The following is an 11,225-nucleotide window of genomic DNA, read 5'->3' as shown; positions in this document are numbered from 1 at the left end:
CTAATTTGTCCCATAAATTGACGACACAAAGTTTGAGTGCTTGGTTGAGGTGATGTCCACCAGATCTCTCTGTTACCAAGGTGATCGTTTCCCTTTCCTAACAAACAATCTGTGAAACCATGTAAATATTCTGTTCCTCATCAAGCTTTCAGTCTGATGGTTCTAGCATTCATTGCAGTTTGTTATAAAGGGGAGGGGCGCCTGGGGGGCTCGGTCGGGTAAGCGTCCGACTTCGGCTCAGGTCATGATCTCACAGTTCATGGCTTCGAGCCCCACGCCGGGCTCTGTGATGACAACTCAGAGCTTGGAGCCTGCTTCAGATTATGTCTCCCTCTCTCTCTGCCCTTCTTCCCCTGCTTGCACTCTGTCTCTCTCTCTCTCAAAAATAAATAAACATTAAAAACAACCCAAGTATTAGTGTATTGATGACAGCAAACTGATTTCCTAATTTTGTTATTTCTTCTAAATTTCTTTAAAGTTTATTTATTTTGAGAGAGAGAGAGTAGGCATGTGTTCGAGCATGAGCAGGTGAGGGGCAGAGAGACACAGAGAGAGAGAGAACCCCAAGAAAGCTCTGTGCTGACAGAGATGTGTGACTGGAACCATGAGATCATGACCTGAGCCGAAATCAAGAGTCGGACACTTAACCGACTCAGCCACCCAGGTTGGCCCCTGAGTCTACATTTATTAGCTGGGATTCTTTTAGGCAGAAATACTCCACCTTCCCTTTATATATATATATTTTTTTAATGTTTTATTTATTTATTTCTAGGAGAGAGAGAGACAGCATGAGCAGGGGAGGGTCAGAGAGAGAGGGAGTGACAGACTCTGAAACAGGCTCCAGGCTCTGAGCTGGCAGTCAGCACAGAGCCCGACGCGGGGCTCGAACCCACGAACCGCGAGATCATGACCTGAGCGAAAGTCGGACGCTCAACCGACTAAGCCACCCGGGCGCCCCCCTTTATATTTTTAACTATGATTATGGACTCCTGGATTCTCTCTTTATTGTATTTATTATAATCCACTGCCATCCTTATTCTTTTTGATTCTCAAATTTGGCCAGCAGGAAGCCCTTCAGTGCAGGCCTTCTGTGCACTCCGGCAGGCCCGGATGTTCCAGGATTACCTGGCAGTTTCTTTGCTCCAGCTTTGGAATCAGTAGTCCTCTAAAGGAGCACATACCAGAAGCTTCCTTCTAGTGGGAAATGGCATTTAAAGAGAGAGAGTGCTCTTGGTTCACTTCAGCTCTGCCGCAGGCTGGGGCTCCTGTCCAGGGTGTCTTCTCAGCTTGGACGTTTCTATCTCATGGTAGAAGTGCAGAGGCACAGGAGAGCGAGTCAAACACGCACATTTCAAGCTTCTGTTTGGACTCACATTCCACTGGTAAAAACGGTCCTGTTGCCAAGCCCAGAGCCACTGAAGGTTTTAAGGAAGGAGGCAGTGACAAATCAAGAACAATAATACCTTTCACTCCATCTGCCATTTTCTGTTCATTTAGAAATTCTTTATAATTTCTTGTTCCAGAAATAACAGGTGATTTTATGTAGGCAGGGAAAAGAGCTTAGGGTGGAATATTAGGTTTATTGGTCCAGGGTTGCCCTCTGCTGTTGATAAAGTGAAGTGCAATTTCTTTACTAGTTGGGACAGAGAGGGTCTTGTGAGGTTGTGATTTGTTTTTGCTTTTATCGAACACTTGATTTCCACCATTTGCTTTCTGCTTGTGTTCATCACCATGCCTCCTTTCGTTTCGGTTCCAGAAGCCAATGCTATGACCTGCAGGTCTCAAATGTTAGTATTTCTGCACTCAGAGTGGGCATTTCTCTTTCCAGAAGGGAGTTTCTTTGGGGTACCCGGGTGGCACAACTGGTCAAGCATCCGACTCTTGGTTTCTGGCTCAGGTCATGATGTCACGGTTCATGAGTTCAAGCCCCACATCAGGTTCCATGCTGATTTCCATCTCTACCCCTCCTCACCTGGGCGTACGCGTGCTCTCTCTCAAAAGAAATCAACTTAAAAAAAAAGAAGTGATTTTCTTCGTTTTCGACCACTGACCTTTCCGGGCTCTTGCACAGCCTCCTCTCGTCTCCAGTGTGTGCCCTGCCGCTAGCTCAGCTAGCTTTGTGCGGTTATCGTCTACTTACCTTTAAATAGAAACTTACAGAATTCTTTGCCTTCTAGTGACTCTGCAGGTGAGTTATGGGTGGTTTCGTGCGGTTAAATATATATATATATAGATGTATATATTCATATATATATATTCACATATGTGATGTGAATATATATATATATATTCACATCATTGGTGAAGAAAGATTAATTTCTTCCTTTCCAGTTTAGATGCCTAATTTTTGTTGCCTAATTTTTCTGGCTGGAACTTCCAGTAAACTGTTGAATAGAAGTGGCAAAAGTGGTTGTCCTTGTGTGTTTGTGAAAATGATAAATGGAAGCCTCTTTTAGAATGGGGTCGGGGCCAGGGCAGCAGGGAGGCTCCCAGCCTACGACGCGTCCTCAATTCCAGATCTGAAGGGAAGACAGCGCCCCTCTCCCCAGGATGCACTTTCTTTACTACGTTCCTACCAGAGCAAGAGGCAGGAAGGGCCACCCCTCCTCGGCCCACCCCACCCAGCCCATCGGAGCCCCCACCCCACCCAGCCCATCGGAGCCGCTCCCGGCCCCTCCCTTTCCTGCTGGACCCGGCTCTCTGCTAGTCCCAAATAAAGTCGTTGCAGGTAAAATAACTGGCAGTTTTACTTTTAAAGTTAACATTTTGCTATTTGTCCCCTATATTTTCCCCTTCATTCTGGGCTTTTGATGTGTACCCGATGTCTCCTTGTCCTCTGTACTATGTCCTGGGGAATGTCTTTGGCTGTATCTTTCAAGCGACCAAAGTCTCTTTGGCTGTGTCTAATGTGCTATTAAGTCTTTCTTTGATTTTCAAACTTTGAGAATTCTGTTTTTCATTTCTAAAAGTACTGTTGTTTAGTACTGCCCAGAACTGCCTAATAATTTTGGGTAATTTGTCATTTATTTTTATGTTTTCATAGTTCATCAATATCTGATGTTCTTCGGATGTTAAATCTGTATTGTTTCTGCTCACTTGTTTTCTCTTTCTTTTCTTTCTTTTTTTTTTTTTTTAAAGTAGGCTCCACAGCTAACCTGGGGTTTGAACTCACGACCCTGAGATCAAGAGCCCCGCACTTTACCAACCAAGCCAGCCGGGTGCACCACTGTTCATGTGTAGTCAAGCTGGTTTGTTGTCTTGCATGTTTGCTAATGTTTATGATATTATCATTGTGATATGTGGGAATTTTGGGGGCCTAAACTGGGAGCGGAGTGGGCTCGAAAAAAGGCTCCTCCAGATACTGGGTTGTCGGCTTCCGCTCCCTTCTGGGCTCATTACTGAGTGCATTTGGCTTTCCTTGCATTTGGCTCAAAGCTTAGTTTCCTAATAACAGTCATACAAGCAGTTTCCCCTAGGAAAGGTCCTCCATTGTATATTTTCTCATATTTTACCTCTCTGCTATTATTTAAGCTCATTATTTTAAAATAAAAGCTTGTGTTTTTTTGTTTTTTGTTTTTTGTTTTTTTTTGCTCCTGATGGAGATGAGGCGGGAGAGTGGCCTTTCTTCACTGAGCGTAACAATGCATTACAAAGTAATGGATTATAGACAATATAGCCTTTTTATCGTGGCGATGTATACACAACACACCATTTACCATTCTGACCATTTTTAAGTGTATAATTCCACGGTGTTAAATACATTCACGATATTGTACAAGTAGCACCACCATCTATCTCCAGACCTCTTCATCTTGCAGAACTGAAGCTCTACGCCCCTGAACTGGCAATTTTCCATTATACTCTCAATGAAGTTGCCTATTCTAGGTACCTCATTATAATTTATAACTTTATCTGTCAACTTGACTGGTTCGTGAGGTGCCAGGAGAGTTGGTCAAATGCTGTTCTGGAATGTCTGTGAGGATGTTTTTGTTTTTCTTTTAATTTTTAAAAAGTTTTATTTATTTCTGAGAGAGAGAGAGACAGCACGAGCAGGGGAGGGTCAGAGAGAGAGGGAGACACAGAATCCGAAACAGGCTCCAGGCTCTGAGCTCGCTGTCAGCACAGAGCCCGATGCGGGGCTCAAACCCACGAGCCGCGAGATCATGACCTGAGCTAAAGTCGGATGCTCAACCGACTGAGCCACCCAGGCGCCCCTGTGAGGATGTTTTTGGATGAGACTAATATTCAGATGATAGAATGGATAAAGCGGACTGCCTTCCAATCAGTTATAAGCTTGAATAGAACAAAAAGGCTGACCTTCCTCGGAATAAGAGAGAATTCTTCCTGCTTGCCCGCCTTTGAACTGGGACATTGGCCTTTCCAGCTTTGGGCCTCAGGCTGAAATATCAGCCCTTCCGAGGTCTTGAGCCTGTTGGCCTTCAGCCTGGGATTTACACTGTCAGCTCTCCTGGTTCTCAGCAGGTCTTGGGACTTGTCACCTTCATAGTCACAAGCCAGCTCCTTACCACAATCTCCTTACACACACACGCACATGTGCGTACACACACACACATTCTACTGGTTCTGTTTCTCTGCAGAAGCCTGACTAATACACTCATCTACATGGAATCATACAGCATTTGTCCTTCTATGTCTAGTGTATTTCATTTAACCTAACGCATTCAAGGTTCATCCATACGGTAGCAGGTATCAGAGATGCACCCTTTTAAAATGTCCTCTAAAACATATATTATCTATACTCTGGGTCTACTAAACTGCCAGCAGCAGAAGTCTACTCCAGCATTGGGGAATCAAGGAGTTCTCCCTGAAGGAGATGATGTTTATCTGAGACTTAAAGAACGAACCAAGTAAAAAGGGCAACGGGAAGTGCCTAGGAAAAATGTTCTAGGTAGAAGAAACAGAAAGTCTAAAGGCCTGGATGAGAAAGAACATGCTGTTTTAAGGGACCTGAGGGTTTCTTAGTATGGATGAAGCTTAGAGAACAAAGGAGTGGGTGGCAAAAGGCTACAGATTGGTGAGGGCCACACCATGATTAATTCTTGGTGAGAAAGAAAAGAGACCATAGAGATGAGCTAGTCATTGTTTCATTAGTCGTGGAGTAGCAAGACTTTGGTCATGTCCTCTAATTAGCATAACTTGAAGGGGTGCCTGGGTGGCTCAGTCGGTTCAGCGTCTGACTTCGGCTCAGATCATGATCTCGCGGCTCGTGGGTTCGAGCCCCGCGTCGGGCTCTGTGCTGACAGCTCAGAGCCTGGAGCCTGTTTCAGATTCTGTGTCTCCCTCTCTCTCTGACCCTTCCCTGCTCACGTCATCTCTGTCTCTCAGAAATAAATAAAACATTTTAAAAATTAATTAGCATATTTTTTTGACTTCTCCAGCACACCCACATCAAGAAGGAAGATTGGGGGCACCTGTGTGGCTCAGTCAGTTAAGCGTCTGACTCTTGATTCTGGCTCAGGGCATGATCTCAAGGTTTGTGAGATCGAGCCCCGTATCAGGCTCTGTGCTGACAGTGTGGAGCCTGCTTGGGATTCTCTCCCTCTCTGCCCCTCCTCTGTTCGTTCACTTGCTCTCTCTCCCTGTATCCCTCTCTCTCTCAAAATAGAAATAAACTTAAAGAAAGAAATCAACTTAAAAAAAGAAGGAAGATTGTCTGGGTCACGTATGATAAAGGTCAGTGAGGCTTGGAACTTAAGGTGCGGGTGAGGATCCAGACATCATTAAACATTTGGCAAATAGCTCGCATTCTTCCCCCCTCTGATTCTTGCCATCATCTTGGATGACATCAACATCCATGAGGATAATCAACTTTCGGCTCCACTCTGCTCCTTCCTGGGACTGTGCACCCGGGATGAGTTCCGTCCCGTCCTGTTACTATTGATACTCAGTCACGTCTAGCTTGAAAGTTTGATCATATACCAACCTTATTATGTTTCTACCTGTCAAGCCCTAGGGGGAGTTTGGTGCCTTTCCCACGGGACTGGCGTACCTTCACTTTGCCGTTCTGAAGAACCAGAGCCCAGGTGTGGCCGTCTTGACTACTGGAAACGAGGAACTCCTTCACATACATGCTGGTAAGGAGCGATTTCACCCCCTGGGTGGTTATGCCTGTGACTTTCATTGTCTTCTGGAAGTCCACTTGCAGCCACTCTTTTGGATTATTTGCCTGAGGAGGTTAGTTAGACTAGTATCCTTCCCGGTGTTCCCAGAAGCCCTCACACCCGTCCCTCTTCCCCGCGTCGCAGCAGGCGTCGCTCTGCATGTTAATGGTCTCTCCATCCGTCTCCCTTATTAGACTCTAAGCAACTCGAGGGCTGCCAATTTTTCATGATTCCTCTTTGTATCCTCAGGGGCTCCCATTTGGTGGGTGCCTGGCAAATGTTTGCTAAGTGACTGCACGAGCCGTATATAGATGGGCTAGAGTATTACAAGGTGGGCAATGTGTCATACAAGCTGCTTTGTTTACAGTAAGCCCCTGGGAGGAGCAGACCATTAATTGCATTTGTTCCCCCCAAACTAGTCAGTGACTGAAAATCCCACGTTCAGCGGTTCTGCAGGGAAGGCCGATTGTTGATACTTCTCCATAACACTGGACGTCAGCCACTACCGTTCCTTCTCAGACAGCGGCCCAGTACTGCATACAGGGATTCGGCTTCAGGAGGTTCGATTAGGGATCTTTTCCCCCTTGACCCTCTCTTTTGGGAACAACCAGGTGACAGAAATGCCCCGAAGGAGCAGTCAAGGGCCCTCCCCGCTCTTTCCCCACCAGTCCCCCCTCCCGTGCGGTCTCTTACCTGAGGTCTCCAGGCATTCGTCCTGCCCTGGAGGTGCAGCCGGGCTTGGGCGGGAGACCAAGCGGCAAACATGCTCTTTAAGTAGGACGAGGCGGTAATCTGCGCGTCCGATATTGCTTTACTCTCCATCCCCAGCGGCATGCTGCAGCCTCGGAGAAATCACAGGTGAACATAATCACGGGGAGAAGACGCAGCCTCGGTTCCACAGGCCTGCTGTCACCATGATGTCACTTCCCAGGCATGAACTTTTGCACAGATTCTGCGGCTGTTCACATGCCCCTAGTTTCCTGGTCAGCGCTTCTCAGTTCTCTTAGACTGATTTGCCTTGTGGAGCGCACCGTGGGAGGCGGCTGTCCCCAAGGCGTCCCCCGGTTAGCATGGCTGGGCCCTGGGTTTGCTCAGGCCTCGGCTGCTTTAGCATTGATAGTTTTGTGGTCCGGGAAGCCCCCCACTCTCCAGAACGCTACGACAGTTAGTCACGCTACCCGTGGTCGGGACAGGGAGGGATACGGGGTGACTTGGCACTTACTGTTTAAATCACAGCCCATCAACTCCATGCGCAGAGTGCTGCGGATGCTGTAATGCGTTGGGTGCAAACGGATGTACCGAGCAATAATTGGAGGGTTAAAAATATTGTGTTTTATCCCAGATGAGTCCACGTTGCCAAAGAACACCTGCAGGGAGGGACTGGCGTAGGCACACGGACAGTGGACACAGGGTGAAAAGCAATTCCTCCCAACCACCTCTTCCTCCTGAGTTTGCTCTGTGCACTTCTCACCAGCATCCGGCACACCTAGCCGCTCCAGCGAGACACACCTAGCCGCTCTGGCGAGACACGTTAGGATGGGACACGCGAGACTAGGTCCTATGAAAAGCTCACGAAAGCTGAGGAAGGAGTAGGCTCTAACGCAGCAGCAGCAGCAGCACCTGGGAGCAATCAGAAGTGTGGTCTCCTGGCCCCGCTTCCAGGTCTACTGGACCCGAATGGGGAGCTTGGGACACGCTAGCTCCGTGCAGAGGCGGCAGTGAAAGTGCGCCAGGAGTCCGGACTCGGCCGCGTGGGCCTCAGAGGCGAGAGCGAACTGTGCGGCCTGACTTAATAATTCCTCGTGTCTGAATTCATGAGGTACATGTTAACATCCAACGCGTGGCGTTTAGGACATTGACACGTCTACGTTCCGGAAAACAGTACCTGGCATATTGAAAGTCGAAGGAACACAGTTTGAGAAGTATTATCGTAATGCCTATTCAAAAGGCCTAGATATGTACAAAACACCTGGGATTTGTATCCGCTTGAATACACTAAAACAGGAATCAGTGTAAGGCTGTCATATATCACACATCAGAGTTATACTATATGGGGCATTTGAGAAAATTATTTTGCCTTGTGACACTTTTTCCTTCCTGTGGGATCAAAATAAAATATTAATAAATTTATAACACTGTCCCCCAAATCGTAGATTTCTCTTTGATAAATGTATCTGCATTTTCCCCTCAATCCTTGTGTCTTGATTGTAAACCGTAGGGACACGAGGTATTAAATCAACAAATGGTTACTGACTACACAAACCCTGTATTCCATTTCTTACGTGCCAGGAACTGTGCTAGGTGGTTTTACTGGTGAATTCTACTAAATGTTTAAAGAAGGATTAATGCCAATCTTTTCCAAGCTCTTCTAAAACTTCCTAACTCGTACTACAAGTTAGGCATTACCTTGATAACAAAGCCAGACACATATACCAAGAAAAATTACAGACCAGTATACATTAAGAATATATATGCATAAATCCTCAATGAATTTTAGCAAACTGAATCCAGCAGCACATATATTTCTTTTCTTAATGTTTTATTTATTTTTGAGAGAGAGAGAGAGAGAGAGGGAATGAGCAGGGGAGGGGCAGAGAGAGAGGACAGAAAATCCAAAGCAGGCCCTGTGCTGACAGCCAAGAGTCCGATACGGGGCTTGAACCCACAAACCGTGAGATCATGATCTGAGCTAAAGTTGGGGGCGCCTGGGTGGCTTAGTCGGTTAAGCGTCTGACTTTCGCTTGGGTCATGATCTCGCGTTTCGTGGGTTCGAGCCCCGCATCGGGCTCTGTGCTGACTGCCAGCTCAGAGCCTGGAGCCTATTTCGGAGTCTGTATTTCCCTCTCTCTCTCTGACCCTCCCCTGCTCACGCTGTCTCTCTCTCTCTCCTAGAAATAAATAAAAATATTAAAAAAAAAATAAAGTTGGACACTTAACCGACAGCCAGTCAGGCAGCCCATAAATATTACATTTCATGTCCAGATAGGAATTTTCTCAGGAATACAAAGATGCTTCAACATGAGAAATTTACTTAACAGTACATTAATAAAATAAAGGTGAAAAAACCCACATGATCCTCTCAATTGACACAGAAAACCCATTCGACAAAATACAACAATGTTTTCTGACAAAAGTACTCAGCAAACTAGGAATAGAAGGGAAATGACCAAACATAATAAAGGGCATTTATGAAATACCCATAACTAATGTCAGACTCTGTGGTGGAAGACTGAAAGCTTTCCACCTAACATGAGGAACGACACCAGAATGCTTGCTTTCACGACTTCTATTCAAGATTGTAGCAGAATTTCTAGCCAGAGCGATGATGCAAAAAGAAGAAATAAAAATAAAAAGCATCTAAATTAGAAAGGAAGAAATAAAATGATCTCTACTCTCACGTGACATAATCTTACATACAAACAATCCTAAAGAACACACAAAAAGAGTTAATAAGTGAATTCAATAAAGTAGCTGGATCTGAGATCAACACATAAAGTCAGCTGTATGTCTACATAGTAGCAATGAAAAATATAAAGTGAAATTGACAACAATTCTATTTCAAATAGCATCAAATACAATTAAACACATAGGAATATATGTATCCAAGAAGGTGCATGGCATGTGCACTGAACATTCCAAATCATTGCTGAAAGAAATTAAGGAGGACTTAAATTAGTGGAAAGCCATCGGATTTTAGTGAATTGGGCATTTAAAATTGATAAGATGGCCATAGTTTCCAAGGCAATATATAGGTTCAATACAATCCCTATCAAAATCTCAATGATCTTTTGCAGACATGTAAAGGCCAATCCAAAATTCATATGGAAATTCAAGGGACACAGAGCGCCAAAACAATCCGGAAAAGAAGAACACAGTTGTGGGATCCACACTTGCCAATTTCAAAGCTACAGCAATCCTAAAACATGTGGTACTGGGATAATGGTAGACATGTAGGTCAACGCTCTTGAACTCCGCGTCAGAAATAAACCCACAGATTTATGAATAGTTGATATTCCAAAGAGTGCCCAGACCATTCAGTGGAGGGATGAGCAATCTCTTCAACAAATGGTGCTGGGAAACCTGAATATTGACAGAAAAGAGAATGAGCGTGGACTCCAGTTTCACACCACGTATGAAAATGAATTCCAAAACGGATCACAAGCCGAAACGTAAGTGAGGAAACTATGAAATTCTTGGAATCAAACACGGTATAAGTCCTCCCGGCTTTGATTACACACCAGTTCTCAATACGGCAGCGAAAGCACAGCCACAAAAGAAGGGGGTGGTGGAAAGAGGATCAGTTGCGCACCCTCCAAACCAAAAGATTTTGTGCACGAAAGGACCCTGTCTAGGAAGCGAGAGGACAAAAGGCGCAGGATGGGAGACACGTCTGCAAATCACACAGGTGATAAGGGTGTATTTTCCAGAACGCATAAAGAACACTCACAAGTCAGCGACGGAAAGGCTCCCGACCCAGTTAAAACAACGGGTAAAGGACCTGAAGAGACACTTCTCCAGGGCGGAGGTGCAGACGGCCAAGAGGCACACGAAGAGATGCTGCACACCGTTGGCCGGCAGGCCGTGCAAATCGCCAGCGCCAGGAGCGACCGCCTCCCAGCCAGGAGCACGGCTGTCCTCGGACTGCATCCAGCGCCATCGGACTGCATCCAGCCCCAGCGGACTGCATCCCCCCCAGCGGACTGCATCCGGCGCCAACGGACTGCATCCCCCCCCAGCGGACTGCATCCAGCGCCATCGGACTGCATCCCCCCCCCAGCGGACTGCATCCCCCCCGGCGGACTGTGTCCAGCCCCAGCGGACTGCATCCCCCCCCAGCGGACTGCATCCAGCGCCATCGGACTGCATCCCCCCACCCCAGCGGACTGCATCCAGCGCCAACGGAGTGTATCCAGCCCTAGCGGACTGCATCCAGCGCCAACGGAGTGTATCCAGCCCTAGCGGACTGCATCCAGCGCCAACGGACTGCATCCCCCCCCAGCGGACTGCATCCAGCGCCATCGGACTCCATCCCCCCCCCAGGGGACTGCATCCCCCCCAGCGGACTGCATCCCCCCCGGCGGACTGTATCCAGCGCCATCGGAC

At 46.8% G+C, this 11,225-nt stretch overlaps 1 protein-coding gene across 1 annotated transcript in view; it reads right to left on the bottom strand.

Moving 5' to 3' along the window:
* F8 (coagulation factor VIII) overlaps positions 1 to 11,225 on the bottom strand; it is a 124,719-nt gene that overhangs the window by 3,012 nt on the left and 110,482 nt on the right. Inside the window, exons 24-26 of the mRNA XM_039222671.1 lie at positions 7,345 to 7,489; positions 6,816 to 6,964; positions 6,011 to 6,187 (exon numbers count right to left, since the gene is read on the bottom strand). Of these exons, the coding sequence (XP_039078602.1) occupies positions 6,011 to 6,187; positions 6,816 to 6,964; positions 7,345 to 7,489 (471 nt within the window). The remainder of the gene's footprint in view (positions 1 to 6,010; positions 6,188 to 6,815; positions 6,965 to 7,344; positions 7,490 to 11,225) is intronic.

The sequence above is a fragment of the Hyaena hyaena genome, unplaced genomic scaffold, assembly GCF_003009895.1.
Source record: "Hyaena hyaena isolate Hyena2069 unplaced genomic scaffold, ASM300989v1 scaffold_1178, whole genome shotgun sequence".
NCBI lineage: Eukaryota > Metazoa > Chordata > Mammalia > Carnivora > Hyaenidae > Hyaena > Hyaena hyaena.
Note: the sequence above shows the minus strand (reverse complement) of the source record. Positions and strands in the feature narration are given on the sequence as shown.